The sequence below is a fragment of the Esox lucius genome, chromosome 11 (assembly GCF_011004845.1).
Source record: "Esox lucius isolate fEsoLuc1 chromosome 11, fEsoLuc1.pri, whole genome shotgun sequence".
In the NCBI taxonomy this organism is placed as follows: Eukaryota; Metazoa; Chordata; class Actinopteri; order Esociformes; family Esocidae; genus Esox; species Esox lucius.
The window spans coordinates 45,520,198-45,538,605 of NC_047579.1; the positions used below are offsets into that span (position 1 = coordinate 45,520,198).

An 18,408-nucleotide genomic window follows, 5' to 3' on the forward strand; every position below is an offset into this window, starting at 1 on the left:
CTTCAAGAAGGCATTCTGAAAAACAGACAAAATGTCCCAGAACATATTTTTCTTCTTAAAAACGACTCTCCTGGAAAGTAGTGAAATGCGACATTCACCCCAGTTCAGGAATTCTGTCACAATTATATGCATCAATGTCGGAAACGTTCACACAAAACCACAGGGACTGTTGATACTCAGACCAGCTCCACGTAGTCTTCAAATACAACTTATACTACACCCTTTACATTTTTCCTGTAATAATGTGGGAAACAGAACATGTATTAATGGAAATAAAGTGTACTCATGTGAATCGCAAACAATGAAATTCCTGTCCAATGCACTTTATTCGAGTGCCCTCTGTAGTCATTTGTTTGTGAATACAGTATATTTCTGAAGGGGCAGCTATTAATTCAGATTAAGTATTCGATTGCCTGCAAATGAAGGGTGAATTTGGATCAACTTTGGTTGTCCAACAGAGGACTTGGGATCGAACTTTGTCTGTCCAACGGGGAAAAGATTCCCAGCGAAACACAACAGCAAACCCGGTCATTGGTTATAGGCCTAGGTGAGGATAATAATGACGTTGTCTAACTAGTTAACAGCTTCCCAAGCCTGAATAGCGCTGATTTGCTGTCCGCTGCAAAAATCGCTTGCTGACGCTGCATTTCTATTTGAAACGAATAGGAGCTGGCCGGTGGCTTTCGCAGCTGTATCTCCACCCTTACGGTACATAAACACTATTCGCGATGGCTCAATTCATTTTAATGAAGGGAAGCGTGGGATCCGTGAGGCGAAGAAAAAGTTAAGATTTTCCAACTTCATGCAAATCACCCGCGCCTATCGCTGGGGACTGACCAATCACGGGATTTTGAGTAGATGGTTGTGAAATGCTCTCAGTGCAATTAAAAGAATAAATAGAACTGATTTTGCGGTCCATTTTAATAGACGGGTGAAAAAATGTAACAAGTTTTAGTAGTAGTGATGATACGATTGCACGCTATTTTCCTACAGAGACAACCCCCAAAAAATGCAGCATGGAGACATGTGGCCGAGATAGTTGGTGAGTCAATGTTAGATACGTTAGCTGACTGGTGGCTACCTAATTGTAGCAAGATGATTTGCTAGCTAGCATTGGAGGTTGTAAGAATTACATCAATGAGGCATATGAATTAAGTAGACATAAAATTTAAAAATGTATTAAAATACGTTTCTATTACAATTTTAACCATTGTAATAATCCGACGTTCCTTCATACAAATGTGCTATTCTCAAACTTAATACACAATTGGAATAGACACGTATTGTAATACACTTACAGTATATATATCTCTACTCAATTAATATGCCTCATTGATGTAATTATTACAACCTGCAATGCTAGCTTCCGCGGGGAAATGTGTGGCGAGCTGGCATTTGCCCCACTACTTTTCAAAGTGGTGGGTCGCCGCCACACCATTTTCAACGCAACGGAATATACAATCGAGTCATTGCAGATGGTTACTAGCTACTTTTTTTTGCTCACCCCCAGGTGAAAACGCAAAGTCTGGTGACATTTTATTAGTAAAAAGACAAGGTATGTCAAACTCCCTTAACGTATCCCCATCAGAATGATCATATCCTTAACTGACAAAACTGCTATTGTTACATATAGCCTTACATTACATTATTAACTAGCTAGCTAAGTAGTATTATTTTAAGATCACTGATTACTGGACATGTTTGCCACGGGAAAAAGACGATTACAGATGAAACGATATGCTATTGCTACCTATAAGGCAAAGGCGAGGGATTGTTAAAATTGTTAAATTGAGATTGGTGACGTGGGGTTGTCGCGTTGACATTTGTAAAACCTTTCAAAACCGATCTAGCTAAAGATTCCAGTTGTCTACATGGAAAATGTAAATAATTTTGCCCAACTATTACAGATGGATCACGTCTAATGATCTAATGAATTCTAGTGCCAACAAAACTGTATTTCGCAGACAGCCACCTATAGCGATAGAGTTAGTAAGAACAGTGCAACATATAGCGACGTGATTCAATATAATCTAATATGTAATTGGAATATCATTTTATAAACACCTTTTAAATCAGCTGTTGATCAATTTTATAATTGGATATACAACATTTTGTACTCATCTATAATTGTTACATGCCTAGTCCACCTGGATAAGTGTCTACTGAGTTACTCAAATGTGTGTGAATGATTACAATTATCTTTCGTCAACTAAGCATATAAGTAGGACACACGTTTACCTCACAAGTTGAGGAAAAATGGTCTCGTCCCCGAGAAATGCCCCAATGTCCCAAATGTTGCCCCACCACTTTTGGACCTGTGGTGACACCTCTGGGAATCCCTAATGTTTTCCAGCCTGCATAGGCTCAAAAATCAATTTCCAGCCTGCATAGGCTCAGGTAAGGGAATGTGTGAATTTCAATATTCAGACCAAAACAACAGCACTTTTTTTTTTAAGGTTTACTTGGCATAGTCTTCCCTATGCCAAGTAAACCTTAAAAAAAAAAAAATATATATATATATTAGATTATATTGAATCACGTCTTGTTGCATGGCAAATTCCTCTATTTCTCTATGAACACCCACTAAACTCCCTAGACCGTATGTGATTATAAAAACGCTCATTAACCATGCACCTAAACAGTGGCAATTTCAGTTACAGTTGTTTAGCCTGCATAAATATATTTCACCATTTTAAAGGTAACAGCACAACCAACTTTTTTTGTCACCGTATCACCTCATTTGACCAGAGTTGCAGATGTACACAAGACAAATTCACTTGGATTCTAATTTCATGCACCATGACATGATGTTGACAATTGTGTCTCTTTCATTCGCTCCTGTCCATTCTATCTCCAGAGTGAGCACACGCGTTCACTGACATATAAAAACTGTTTAATAGAACTTTTAACGCTGCCATTCATTAATTACTTCTGCATCTACAGTTATCTAAATGGGATACATTATGCATTTTTCAAGATGTCTGTTGGTTAATATAACAACGTTTTGTATGTCAAACCACACAGCTTCACATGTCACGTCATTACAGGAGAACAGGACAGGTGAGAGAGGAGAGGAAGTGGACAAGATAGGGAGGACAGGAGGTGATTTTTAAGAAAGGAGACACAAAAAGACCAGAGAAAAGACTAAGGAGAGAAACTTGATCAGAATGGAGAAGAACATGAGACAAAGGAGACAGACCAGACAAAGACCAAAAAGTGACAAGGAGAACAGAGGTAATTCAGTACTAACAGTATCTCACAAAAGTACACCCCTCAAGTTTGCAAATATTTGATTATATCTTTTCATGTGAAAACACTGAAGAAATGACACTTTGCTACAATGTAAAGTAGTGAGTGTACAGCTTGTATAACAGTGTACATTTGCTGTCCCCTCCAAAGAACTCAACACACAGCCATTCATGTCTAAACCGCTGGCAACAAATGTGAGTACACCCCTAAGTGAAAACACACCTCCAAGACGACCACTGTCTTGCTATAGAAGCTGAGGGTAAAGGTGTAATAGGCTCAAATAAATTAGATGGAAAATACATTATACCTATACTTACTTTGAACTCTCTGCTGTGCTGTGGGGTGTATTCAAATGTCCACAGGGCACGGACCAGTCCAGAAAGCTGCTCTGTCACCTCGCCTCTGTCCTGAAGGCCCTTTCTTCCCAAATGCACACTGTTTGTCTTTGGTTTCACCTTCTCCTCATATGTTTCTTCACCTCCCCGATATTGTTCCAGTGCCAAATACTCAGCAAAGAGTTCTGTGTTGCTCAGGCATTGGAGAATGGCATTCATGAAGCAAGTGTTACCATGGTTTTTGAGACCAGAAACTCCAGGGACCTTCTCTCCAAGGAAACCCCTACAGTCCCCATCATCTAAAACTAGTGAATCCTTGCCTCCAGTTCTGAATAATGTAAAACCCCCATCGTCTTTGTCACCTTCAATAGCATGCCCATCTGATCCAAAATGGGACAAGGTTGTCAGGGTACGGAGGACTCTACCCATAAAACTACCCACAGAACGCACAGAGCCTCGTCTAAAGAGCTTTTTGCCGAAGCTTCCAGATTTCTTCTCTTTAGTCGTGGCTTTACTTGACATGATAGACTGGCTTGTTGGGAACCCCACATCAATGCAATCAATATCAAAATTCAAGCTTCCCTGTGCGGCGTGAGCTAGCTAGCTACCCAGAATTACTTTCAACTGTCTCGTACTACATCTCAATGAGGATTGGTAAACTAAGTTACTTCAAAAACCATAAGCTAATCTTAGCTAGCTGGGATTCGTTGCCCATGTTAGATGTATAGCAGTAGCCAACACTAAATACGTGTCTGCATACATGTTGAAAGACAATGTTGTTTTTCTAGCTAGGGAATTGGATAGCTTACAACAGCGTGTCAGCTTGCGTTGACGTCCACACAACAGAAGTCCATACTACTTAATTAAGCTTGCTAGCTCACTTAGTTACCAAATCCTACACATTTGCTAGGAATTAACCTTATACAGGTACTGTCAGTACAGTAGATAAAGTGTTAACTGGCTAAGTGACCGCATATTAGCAGTTACCTAACTACATGTAAATGCGTTCCCTGTGTACATCCATATTAGCCACTTATGTTTATGTAAGTCGTTATTTGTACCTACCTAGCATATCTGATTGTTTAGAAATTTCACTTGCGTTTGCGAATTAGTCAGCTAGCTATCTATTTAGCTTTGCTAGCAAAATATGCTAACGTTAGCCTCTGCATAATGCCCTGCGCTGAAGAGTCCTTAGTTTAAAATGTTCTAAAAATATACCAACCCGGCAACAGACATTTCATACCGTGTCCTTGACTACAGTTAATACGTGTAGTTGAGTTGTATTTTACGATTTGAATTATTTCAGAGGAGTGCAGTGTTCTCCTAAATCCGAGGTCCCATTGCAACGGGGAAGCAGTTTTGAACTATAATCAGCAAAAAAAAAAAAAAAACATGGACACTGCAGGACAGCAATTGGATCTGACTGCGGCAAGTGTCAAGGGGGCGTTCTCCCACAAGGGCGTTCTCTGACAATGAACACCCCTTCTCTTTAAGGATTTGCTTATGGAGATACATTTCTATCAAAATGTTGTAAACTTGTTAAGTAGCCTGTCACATATATACGAGTCACAAACACATAATGCAACTGTCAAATAAAAATCGCTGTCAAATAAAAATGTTACATATAGTTTCACAAACACTTGTCAAAATCCCAAAACAAATGATGAATATTTAACAAAAACAAAAGAAGATTAGCAAATAAATGTAAGACAGTATTTATTTTTCAAACTTGTTTTTGTGAATGTTACAGCATTTCTCATCTGCATATCTCCAGATTTGTTACTTGCATTAAAATTTGTCCATGGCGTTACATATTTGTGAGTTGCTCCACATATTTGTGAGGGCTGCTACATATTTTGTGAGTAAAGTTGCATATTTTTGAGTCACATTTTGACCGGATGCGGAACCTTTGTCTGAGGCCATTAGAAGGTAATTTGTTACACATTTTTATATGATTTTTGAGAGGAACGGGAGGTTCGATATTGGTCTATAATTGTTGGGATGTTGGGATTCAGATTACATTTTTTTTAGAAGAAGCTTGATTACCGCTATTTTTAGTGAGTTTGGTACACATCCGGAAGAAAGGGAGCAATTCATTATGTTCAACATTGGCAGACCTAGCACAGGAAGTAGGTCCTTAAGTAATTTTGTTGGAATCGGGTCTAGCTGACAATTTGTGGGTTTAGAACTCATTACAAATTTAGTGAATGTGTCTAGCAATAGGGTATCAAAAAATTCAAGTGTTCCCATTGACACCTGGTCAGGGAGGTTCAGGACATTCTCAGGACAACTGAGATTTTGGGGACTATAACTATTTAAGGAGGTGTCAGTTATTTGTTTTCTAATGGTGATTATTAAGTAGTTCTTAAGTAGTTCATGTATTAATTACAGCTAAAGTGAAGACCCGCTTCACTTGTTGAGTGTTGCTTTTTTGTTAACTTTGCAACTGCATCAAAGATACATTTTGGATAGTTTTTATTCACCTCAGTCAGGTTGGAGAAATAAGCTGATTGAGCAAATGTGAGTGATTTTCGGTATTGTAGTGTACTGTCTATCCAGGCTAGTCTTAATAATTCCAACTTGGTGGAGCGCCACTTTCGCTCCAATTTTCTGGAGGCTTGCTTGAGTGTTGTAGTATTGTCTGTGTACCAGGGTGCAAGTTACTTGTTGCGTATTTCTTTTGTTTTTAGTGGTGCAACCGAATCTAAAGTATTTTACAGTGTTGAGTGTAGATCCTCTTTTGAAAAATCTTTGTTTGCGGAGCAAGTGGATTTCTTGTTTTAACGGTTAATGTAATAAGACAGTGATCCGATAATCCAGGATTTTTGGGGGAAATTATTAGATCTACAATATTTATTTCCCGTGACAGGACTAAATCTAAGGTGTGATTGTGGCAGTGTGTTGGACCTGAGACATGTTGGATAAAACCCACTGTCAATTATGGCTTCAAAGGCTTTTTGAAGAGGATCATTGGACTTTTCCATATGAATATTGAAATTGCCAAAAAATTTTATACTATCTGCCATGACTACAAGGTTAGACAAGAATTCTGGTGTCAAGCGTGTTTGGCGGCAACCAGGAGAGGAGTACAAAGACAAGTGTGTCTTGACTACAGTCAAGCATGGTGATGGGAGTGTCATGGTCTGGGGCTGCAGGATTGCTGCCAGCACTGGGGAGCTACAGTTCATTGAGGGAACCTTGAATGCCAACATGTACTGTGACATAATGAAGCAGAGCATGATCCCCTCCCTTCGGAGACTGGACCGCAGGGCAGTATTCCAACATGATAACGACCCTAAACACTCTCCCAAGACGACCACTGCCTTGCTAAAGAAGCTGAGGGTATACCCCAGACCTAAACCCCATTGAGCATCTGTGGGGCATCCTCAAACGGAAGGTGGAGGAGCGCAAGGTCTCTAACACCCACCAGCTCCGTGATGTCGTCATGGAGGAGTGGAAGAGGACTCCAGTGGCAACCTGTGAAGCTCTGGTGAACTCCATGCCCAATATGGTTAAGGCAGTGCTGGAAAATAATGGTGGCCACACAAAAGATTGACACTTTGGGCCCAATTAGGACATTTTCACTTAGGGGTGTACTCACTTTTGTTGCCAGCGGTTTAGATATGAATGGCTGTGTGTTGAGTTATTTTGAGGGGAGAGCAAATTTATACTGTTATTCAAGCTGCACACTCACTACTTTACATTGTAGCATAGTTTCATTTCTTCAGTTTTGTCACATGAAGTTATAATCTTATATTTGCATAAATGTGAGGCGTGTACTGTACATTATACTTAATACAAGTAAATGTTCTGCCCTCCTCTATTTGCACTTCTTGTTAGATTCTAACTGCATTTCGTTGTACTAGACTAGTACTTGTTCAGTGACAAAGATCTAATCTAAAAAAAATATTGTGATATGCGCTCCACCAGTTAAATAAAACAAGTAGTCAGGAACACTTCGGTGACTGGCAAGAGATGTTTCAAGTCACCTGTCTGAGGATCAGGGGTGAAAATAGATTTCATTTCTTACCAGTACTTACCTGTGGGTGCATTCACTTCTGTGCGCATTTTATGTGCCTTATTAGCTAAGGATAGGCCTATTTGATGTGTTGATTCTTTATAATTATTTGCTCCCCGTTATGTTGTGCGCATCATGTATTGTGCAGATCATGCAGATAGTAAATGCTATTTTGGGCTGAGCAAATTATATTCTATTTGTCTTCTTCTGTCACTTACAATAAGAAAGCGTTAACAATTAAATTAAAACAATAAAAACTGAATTATAATTAGAAATGTATAACAGGGAAATCACTAGAAATTCATGGATAGTGGGGCTAAGCCTCATTTTTGGGGGTTCTGGGCATACCCCCAAAACATGTATATGTATTTTTAGAGTAACAACAGGTGTAAAATCTATCAAATGTATAGCTGAAAGGGTATATTGATTTACAAAATGTACCGGTGCTTTCCAGTGCATTTACATTTATGCTGGACTGCGTAAGCGGAGCCAGCCACGCCGACAGAACGACCGACCAATTCCACAATTCTTTTGTCTTTTCACTTGATGAAAAAGTTAGTTATCGTCACCTTTATTGATAGTTATTGTATCAATGTCATTCACAAATTAAATAAAAAAGTATGTTGTTTTGCCATGAAAGAAAAAATTACGTTCTTATGCCATGAAATGAAATAGCTTTGGCAGACTCACTAGCAATTGATCAATTCTTATGACTATTCCATTAAGTTAGTAGATGCTGGTAAAACTTATTACTGGCTAATACGCTGTTAAAACGGCCAGTGGCAAACGCCATACATAGATGCTATTTGTGGTGGAGGTAAACTTAGTAAGAAACGTTAGTCAGTTTAACTGTATCAATGTCATTCATGAATGGTCAAGTAACTGTTAAAACGGCCAGTGGCAAAAGTGGATTTGTTCAGGATAGACACAAGAGGCTATACTGACACCCAGCAAATGTAAAGCTCTAAGGTGTAGTGGTTAACAATGTAGCCTTTCATGTGGGTCTTGAGAGGGTGACAATTCTATTACATGCCACCTGAACTAGGCTTGCCTGGTTTCTTGTTAACTTGAGGGTATTTACTTCTCCGACCACTAGAAACAGCCAATAATGGGGTGGCGGATAGTAGAGAGACACTAGCTACTATTTACAGAAGAGAGCTCGCTGCAGATGAGCGACTTACATTCAAAGCAAACTTAACTGAACAAAGCTGCCAAATGAACACAATTCTATACAATTTGTAAGAAGTTTGTGATGCAATGGAACGGTTGACGAAAAAAAGAAATCACAGAGAAAATATATTGACTGATATATTGGTTTATATAAGTAATATTTTAGGGGGGCTAAAATAGGCCTAATGACATCCCTGATGTATAATAATTGTATATCTTATATTTTCTACAATTTGAGGTTTGTTAACAGTTTTTTTTCTGCTTGTATCTGTAGCTGCATGTCTTTTAGGATAAATATAATTGGTTTGTATGAGCTCAACATTGCTGACAACTGTTTATTTTCGTGGTAATGGAATGGACAGTTATTTGCATATAGCGGGAAGTGGAGACGTGATCAGAACCTTTTTTTGTAGACTACTAAGTGTAGTGGTTAGACTAATACTGTTGTAAAGGAATTGGAAAACGAGTTTATTCTTTATATCATTACAATACAAACCAAACTCATGACTACATTTAAGAATTTAATTTCCATTTTTATTGTAATTGACAATATTCTTCTATTTACGCTTGCAGAGACATTCGGCTTCATTGACTATACATTGCAGAGGATGTTTGGTGGCATAGTACAACGTGAAATGAGATGTGTGCTCTACTTGTAAAATAAAACAAGCAGTCAGGGAAACTTCAGCGACTGGCAGAATTATTTTCGAGTTACTCGTGAGGATTATTCCGATTTACGATTTATGGAATTTCTCCACGATTTCTTAATTGTGAGTATTTTCCATTGTGATTAGTACTAAAATCGTCTATCATCCCATCCCTAATTCCAACACTGACAAAACTAAACTGTTTCTTTATGTACTGTGTATTCAGCTTTGCCCAGATTCTGTAGGCTTTAGTTTCATCCTATCATGTTGTATGGCCAGGTGAATACCTCCAAAATACTTTCCTGTTTACTCTTGCTAAACAACTGATATGTCTTGTCTCTTTGTCTCGACAAACTATATTGTGTTTTTCTGGATCTTGTCATTTTTGTTGTGTGGAAACTAGCATGGTTTAAAGACAGCTAATAGGTAACATCATCAACAAAAAAAATTAAAAAAGAAGCTCAAAATTAACAATAAGTCCTTTTTTGTCCATTTTGTCCATGAATGTTTCAGTGTCTTCAAAGTTATTAAACCAAAACATAAATGGGGAGAGAGCTTGTTGTTCTTCCTCTAGAGTCGAGGCCTCTCTGTGCACCTGCACAACACCCTCTAATTCCTCATCATTCAGGGGTGAGGACTTGTACCGGTCTCAGAAGAGGCCCATGTTGGGATTTACCCAGGCCACAGCATCGCCCAGGTCAACAACGCACCTTGGCAACTGAAATGAAAGATCACAACAATCACATAGAAGCAGAGGTGTACAAAGTATATGTACTCAACTGGGTTCGTCTGTGTTCACCACTTTAGGGAAGTATCTAATTAAGATCAAATTAACCAGGTAAAGGGAGTTCAAAACTAACCAGTGATCAATTAAATAAAAAGGATGAGTTAATTGTAAATTGTCAATTAATGTCACTGATTAGTTATGAACTATGTTTAGGTAATTTAGCTCATCCTTAGAAACTTCCCAAAACTGGGGAACACTGCCGAGTACTTCTACTGTTTACTTTTTACACCTCTGCATAGAAGATGGCCATGACAAAATTAATTTGTTTACATCCATAGATAATGACAACATTATGTATATGAAGCTACAAAATACATAGATTTTGCCTGCTTGCATGTAGTGACAAGTGGATCAGTCATATGGAAGCACTGACCCTTGTTAAATACAGTGGGGAGAACAAGTATTTGATACACTGCCAATTATCCTACTTACAGAGCATGTAGAGGTCTGTAAATCTTATCATAGGTACACTTCAATTGTGAGAGACGGAAAATCCAGAAAATCACATTGTATGATTTTTAAATAATTAATTAGCATTTTATTGCATGACATAAGTATTTGATCACCTACCAACCAATAAGAATTCCGGCTCTCACAGACCTGTTAGTTTTTCTTTATGAAGCCCTCCTGTTCTCCACTCATTACTTGTATTAACTGCACCTGTTTGAACTCATTACCTGTATAAAAGACACCTGTCCACACACTCAATCAAACAGACTCCAACCTCTCCACAATGGCCAAGACCAGAGAGCTGTGTAAGGACATCAGGGATAAAATTGTAGACCTGCACTTGGCTGGGATGGGCTACAGGACAATAGGCAAGCAGCTTGGTGAGAAGGCAACAACTGTTGGCGCAATTATTAGAAAATGGAATGACAACAACCCGAAACACACAGCCAGGGCAACTAAGGAGAGAAGCATCTCAAGGTCCTGGAGTGGTCTAGCCAGTCTACAGACCTGACCCAATAGAAAATCTTAAGAGGGAGCTGAAAGTCCGTATTGCCCAGCGACAGCCCCGAAACCTGAAGGATCTGGAGAAGGTCTGCATGGAGGAGTGGGCCAAAATCCCTGCTGCAGTGTGTGCACACCTGGTCAAGAACTACAGGAAACGTATGATCTCTGTAATTGCAAAACAAAGGTTTCTGTACCAAATATTAAGTTCTGCTTTTCTGGTGTATCAAATACTTATGTCATGCAATAAAATGAAAATTAATTACTTAAAAATCATACAAAAAACCGGACAGGGCCCAACAGGCAGGAAATCAATAGGAAGCCTAAAATAAAACAGTTCTGGTGGATATTAGGATTTGTTCAGGATAGACAAACACTGCAAACAGCAATTCTCTCGTCTTTTCACTTGACAGAAAAGTCAGTTATCGTCTCCTATATTGATAGATACTGTATTTACGTCATTCACGAATGGCTAATTAGCTGTTAAAATGGCCAGTGGCAAAAGAGGATTTGTTCAGGATAGACAAAAACCTTGCTGGCTACAACCTTCAGTAGCTACGTAAGGGGATGCCTAAAATGAAAATGTTTACTGTTATATTGCGACTATTTCTGGTGGATTTTCGAATGATGTCTTAGGATTTCTTCAGGACTGACAAACACTTTGCAGGCTAAATGATTCTCTCGTCTTTTCACTTGATGAAAAAGTCAGTTATCATCACCTATATTGATACAGTAGTTATTGTATCGTCATTAACAAATGGGTTAATAAGCTGTTAAAACGGCCAGTGGCAAAAGCCATACAGTTCATAGATGCTATTTATGGTGGAGGTGAACTTAATAAGAAACTTTACTCAGTTGAACAGAATGCTTTATGGCGTCTAGCGATGATAAACACATTCTAATGCGGCCCAGCTGAACTAGGCTTGCCTGGTTTCTTGTTTTTTCATTTGCTCCTTCTTGCGATTACTATTTATTCCCTCCTCATCTTGTAAAATAGTCAATGTTTTGCAACAACAAAAGTTGGGCTGGTTTTCAGGCATTTTGAGAATTTTTCATATAGTGTTTGAAATAATAATAATGATCGCATACCCGGTTGTCCAGGGAGAGAGAAATTCAATTATTTATTGCAACATTTGATAGTCGATTGTTCCTAATGTTACCAGCTCGATACTCGTCCTTACAAACTCGAACCCATCTCACTCAAAGAAACCTCCGGTTGTACCTCAGCTTTATAAACATCACAAACTGAATACACATTAGTCCATTGGCTATTTACGATTTAAATGAACGTGACTTCCTGTGTACAAATAAACAGATGGTCTTTTGCTATGTAAACATAACAAGCATACACTTTGACAGTTTTGAGCAGTAATTTGTCTGGAATTTTTTTGCTCAACCTGGCAACACTGCTTTCCATGTACTGCTTTCCCGATGCAATATGTGGAGAGAAGTTAAAGAACTGTATAAGCTAAATGTGTACATTGAAACAGAATAACAAACTGTTATTCACGAGTTGCATCGATGTACTGTTGCCATGGTCATCATACACTTACCACGTTTGAATAAAGTTTTCTTCATACGATTGAATTTAGTTTTTTCATACAATTACATATATTTTTAACCTTTTATTTGTATTTTCGAAAAATATTTCAGATCAATACATTTGAGCTCAATTTGGTTCCATAGCCCCGGCGCTCCGACTCGCCGGTAAACGAACTGCCGGCCAGTGTACAATGGTTGCAACGCCCTGCTCCACACACTTGATTCCCACCACTCCTTAAGTATAGCATCTAAGTTCCAGTTTGTGCCGATATTCGTATGGATTGTTGTGTCTGTGTTTCATCCTGTGACCATTGTGGTCCTGTGATAAATAAAAAACGATATGTTTACTCGTCATTTTGTTTAGTTTCATTTACGTCTCCTTTTTTTTCCACTCACAACCCTCACAACACCTCACATGTAGGAAGCAGTGGTGTTTTTCTATGTAAAACATTGGTGGGGCACAAACCATTTCAAAATATAGGATACATACCAGTAAAGCTACAAAACTCCCTCTTGCTACTGATGGGTTTATTTAACAAATCAACAAACGGCGTTGCACCACAAAACCACTTTTATTGACAGAGCGGCTTGCTTCTGCCAGGTGTTGTAGTACACATACTGGAGAGAGAGAGAGACCTTCTTGTGTAATTGCTCTACTTCTCTCCCACACACATGTAAAATTACCACTGTCACATTTACAAACCTAAATTAGGAATGCAACCAAACTCAGAACCAATGTGCCCACAGGGCCACACGCTAACTGCAATGAGCTCAACACCACGGAAGAGTCCACAACGAAGCGGCAAAACAACTTTTTCGGTATACAGATCCATTCTACGACAACCTCAATAGATAAGCATGGAGACACTGACACGGATGTTGTCATAGGTGTTGTTATTGTAATTTTCAGCAGAGTGACGGTCTCAGCAAAAACCCTCGTTTCCTAGAGGCCATAGTTTCACTGCACAGTCGAGCTCCGATGTAGGGAATGAGAGGACACATTGTGGGAAGAGCGAGCTGTCAACCAGCTTGGCAGCGATCAGGTGGTCACTTTGTGAAAACCTCTACTCCACCTGGGAGATGACTGTCACATGCCTCCTTCATCACCTGCGCTGTATTGGTTACTCGTCGGCCTGGCTCTTCTGTTCCATCATGAACGGTGGCAGCCCATTCACGTCTATGTGGTCTCGAGTGGTCTCAAAACCAAGACCGCAAGATCGAGACTCCATCTCTGTAAAAGACCCATCCTGAAACCCCAAGGGGCAAGCAACAACAGTGTTGATGCAGTGATGAACAAAATACAAGTCTGAAGCATATCCAGATGGACAAGGAGAGGGACAACTACGAGTCATTCGGACCTGGTAGTCCTGAGGAAGGGGCTCAGGGGTCATGTCTACTTAAGTATATACAGAGCAGGACACAAGGAGAACTTTGAGAGCGAATACCTTATGTTTTCGAAGAATTTACAAAGGAGAAAGGAGAACTGACTCTACACCTCTGGCACAATAATAAAGCAGTGCAAAACTAGGGGCTGATACAGGGGTATCCAAAGGAAACCCGGGTGGTCTTTCTGTACACATTGTTTATTATGTTATGTTTATTTGGATGGTCTTCATTCCAGTAACTTAACTTTTTCATGAGAATGCACTTACTAATAAGATGTGAGAATGTTTTACCTAGCTCTCTTAACATGTATTCACTTACTGTTGCTCTAGATAAGAATGTCTGCTAAATAAATAAAATGTAAATAAACAAACATTTCAATTGCTTTTTCATCCATTCTTTTCATCGGCAGAGCACGATGAAAGAATGGATACGGGGGGAGTTGGGAATTCCTTTACTAGAGAGTTGTCAAGTACTTTGATCTTTATGAAATGTACAAACGTCTTATGATTATGTGGCAAAACAGAAGTCAGGATGGGAGGGATCTCAATGAACTCTCAAAAATGTAGCCACAAAACAACCACATCCTTAGAGACACAGTGGGAGACAACCTTCAACGTCAGACATGCAATTGCAAATCTATTATACAATCTGTGACAGAAATCATTAATTCGGCTTTAGAAATGGCTATAAACCATGACGCGTTTGTCACGACGAGATGCCCGGCACACAAACCATAACCACCGAAAGGCCCTGTGCCATGGCCGCTCCCGATAAGAACGCCTCCACCTGATGAGAGTCCCTGAGCTTTGGCCACGCCAGAGGAGCCTTCAAGAGCCTCTAACAGTACTGGCGGTGAAGACGATATGTCCAGAGCCCCGCAGCGCCTGATGAGCCCCAGCAGTGTCTGATGATCTTTCCAGAGCCCGACAAGCCAACCAGTGCCCAATCAATGCCTATCGAGCCCTGGCCATGCACCCCTGCCTCCTATGGGGACCTCGTCAGCTCGCAAGCAGCAGCCCGGGGCTAAGGCAAAAACAAGGAACAGGCTGGAGAAAAAAGATATGACACCCTGCTTTGAATTTGCCAAAAGGCACCTAAAGCCCATTCAGTGAGCCATCATATGCCTCTTACTGAAGAGCGGTTTCTGTCTTGCCACTGTACCATCGAGGCCTGGTTGGTGGAGTGCTGTAGAGATGGTTGTCCTTCTGGAATGTTCTCCCATTTCCACACAAATTCTGGAGTTATGTCTGTGACCATCAGGTTTATGGTCACCTCCCTGACCAAGGCCCTAATTCCCCGATTGCTCAGTTTAACACGGTGGCCAGCTCCTTCATTCCTTCAAACTCATGGCTTGGTTTTTGCTCTGAAATACATTGCCAACTATGGGACCTTATAAGTATGTCTTTTCAAATCAAGTCCAATAAAATCAACTTTCCACATGTGAACTCCAATCTCAAGGATGATCAATGGAAACAGAATGCACCTCAGCTCAATTTGGAGCATGGCAAAGGGTCTGAATAATTATGCTAATATGATATTACAGTTTTTTGTATACATTTGCAAACATTTCTGGCACATTATGGTGTATTGTGTGATTGAAGAGGAAAATATGTATTTAATACAAGCCTGTTCCAAAAAAGCTGTGTAAAATGTAAATACAAAGAGAATGCAATGATGTGCAAATCATTTAAACCCTATATTTAATATAAATCAGTACAAAGACAACATATTAAATGTTGAAACTGGGAAATGTTACTGTTTCTTGAAAAATAAATGCCCACTTGGAATTTGATGCTAGCAACATGTTGCAAAAATCTGGGACAGGGGCAACAAAAGACTGGAAAAGTTGTGTAATGCAAAGAAAACCTGGTGAAACACAACTAATTAGGTTAATTGGCAACAGGTCAGTAACATGATCGGGTATGGAAAGAGCATCCCAGAGAGGATGAGTCTTTCAGAAGTGAGGTTGGGGAGGGATTCAACACGCTGTGAAAGACTGCAGGCGAATAGCGCAATGTAAAATTGCAAAGAGTTTGGGTATCGCATCACCTTCGGTCCATAATATCATTAAATGATTTAGAGAATCCAGAGAATTCTCTGTCACAAGACAAGCCCGAAAGCCAATATTGGATGGCCGTGACCTTCGGGCCCTCAGACGGCACGGCATAAAAAACAGACACGATTCTGTAGCCGAAATCACTGCATGGGCTCAAAAACACTTCCAAAAACCAGTCTGAGAAACACAGTACGTCGCTGCATTGACAAATGCAAGTTAAATCACTACCATGCAAAAAAGAAAACAGAAATATAAACAACATCCAGCTCCGGCCATCTCTGGGCCAGAGCTCATTTACGATGGACTGAGACAAAGTGCAATATTGTCCTGTGGCCTGACAAATCTAATTTTGAAAATATTTTTGGGAATCATGGACGCAGCTTCCTCCGGGCTAAAGAGGAGAGGGACCATTCGTCTTGTTATCAGCCCAGAGTTTAAAAGCCAACATCCGTGCTGGTATGGGGGTACATTAGGGAACAGGCATTGGTGACGTCACAAAGGTTGGGACAGGGGCATGTTTTCAACTGTGTTGCATCACCTCTTTTAACAACACTCTGTAAGCTTTTGTGAACTGAGGAGACAAATTGCTGTAGTTTTGGAAGTTAAATGTTTTCCCATTCTTGCATGATGTAGAATTTCAGCAGCTCAACAATTCAGGGTCTACTTTTATGTATTTTTCATTTCATAATGCGCCAAATATTTTCAATGGGTGACAGGCCTGGACTGCAAGCAGGCCAGTTTAGCAACCAGTTTATTTTACCATGGACCCATGCTGCTGTAATACATGCAGAATGTGGTTTGGCAGTGCCTTGCTGAAAGGAGCAAGGCCTTCCATGAAAAAGACAATCTGGATGGAAGCATATGTTGCTCCAAAACTTGTATATTGTTCAGCATAAACGGTGCCTTCACAGATGTGCATGTTGCTAGCATCAAATACAAAAATGTCAATAATTTCCAAAAACAATAATATGTCTTAGTTTCAACATTTGATTAGTTGTCTTTGTACTATTTTCAATAATACAGTACAATAAAATTGCACATCATTGCATTGTTTTTATTTGTGTTTTACACAGCATCACAACTTCTTTGGAAACAGGTTGTACATTTTAGAATAAGGCTGTATGTTGAAAAGAAGAGATCTGAATACTTTCTGAATGCACTGAAAACTGCAATGTTTTAGGCTAGAAACATTAGAGGATGATGATGAAAGAATGTGGCCCTACTTCACTATAGCAGTGTCAACCATGCGGTTGTCTTTGACCTTTATGAAATGTCCTTGTCTTATCATTGTGTTGCAGAACATAAATGGTGATGGGAGGGACCTCATTTAACCCTCACAAGGTAGCCACAGAACAACCACATCCTTAGTGACACAGCGGTAGTCAACCATCAACATGTCAGAAATGTAATCGCGCTTGGAAATCAAACAAACTATGACAGAAATGGATAAATTCATATGGCTTTAGAAACAAAAAATTACACCATTTGTCATGGTTAGCAGAATCTGTCAGAAACAATAAGGTAAGAAAACTTCTGTTTGTAACTTTACTTCTGTTTGTAACTTTAACTTTACAATATATTTATTCAATTTATTCAAAAAGCATTTCTGTACCATCTTTAAATGTATTTGAATTGTGTTACTATTACGCTATACCCTTATTTGTTTTGTTTGTTCTTAGACTTAACCTTGCATGATATGAAAGTGAAAATAAATTATTGAATTGAAATTGTTATTTTTTCCTCGATGATTGAGACTCTGAGGGGACATGCTGTATAAAAAAACACCAAGGTTCAGGGCACTACTAGCCTAGCATGTTGATTTTATCCATATTTGTGGTTTTCAATACTTTCTCAATGAGAGCTATACGTCTGCAAATAGTTCATGATTTTATACGTCAACTAGTAAACCCCACAAGCTTATAACCATAATAGTCACTGACCATTAAATAGGGTAATGTTTAAGTTAAAACTTAGAATGAGTTAGTTTTCTGTTTAGACATATGGCATTATGTTTGGAGTTAGTTTTTAGGTTAGGTATAGGAATAAATGTGGTGTTATTGAGTTTAAGATTAAGGTATGGTTAACATTAGGACAAGGGTTGGTTTAGGGCAGTGTTTCTTAATCCTGGTCCTCGGGATCCAAAGGGGTTTTGTTTTTGCCCTACCACTTACACACTTGATGGAGGTAATTAACCTATCATCAAGTCTAATTTGAATCAGGTGCATGAGTGCCAGGGCAAAAAAAAAAAGTGCACCCTTTTGAGTCCT

At 39.3% G+C, this 18,408-nt stretch overlaps 2 protein-coding genes and 1 long non-coding RNA gene across 3 annotated transcripts in view; 2 read left to right on the plus strand and 1 right to left on the minus strand.

The window, feature by feature from the left end:
• Positions 1-4,946, minus strand: part of usp31 (ubiquitin specific peptidase 31) — a 29,384-nt gene extending 24,438 nt beyond the window's left edge. The window contains exon 1 of the mRNA XM_010874905.4: positions 3,567-4,946. Coding sequence (XP_010873207.2) covers positions 3,567-4,106 — 540 coding nt within the window. The 5' untranslated portion in view covers positions 4,107-4,946. The remainder of the gene's footprint in view (positions 1-3,566) is intronic.
• Positions 925-3,221, plus strand: LOC105013400. The gene is made up of 3 exons (XR_828235.3): positions 925-1,042; positions 1,511-1,555; positions 3,048-3,221. It is a non-coding gene; the product is annotated as an uncharacterized LOC105013400 (long non-coding RNA).
• Positions 4,947-17,502: 12,556 nt separating the features above from the next.
• Positions 17,503-18,408, plus strand: part of LOC105013397 (interleukin-21 receptor) — a 31,970-nt gene continuing 31,064 nt past the window's right edge. Inside the window, exon 1 of the mRNA XM_010874903.3 lies at positions 17,503-17,662. The gene's annotated coding sequence lies outside the window, so the exon portion shown is untranslated. The remainder of the gene's footprint in view (positions 17,663-18,408) is intronic.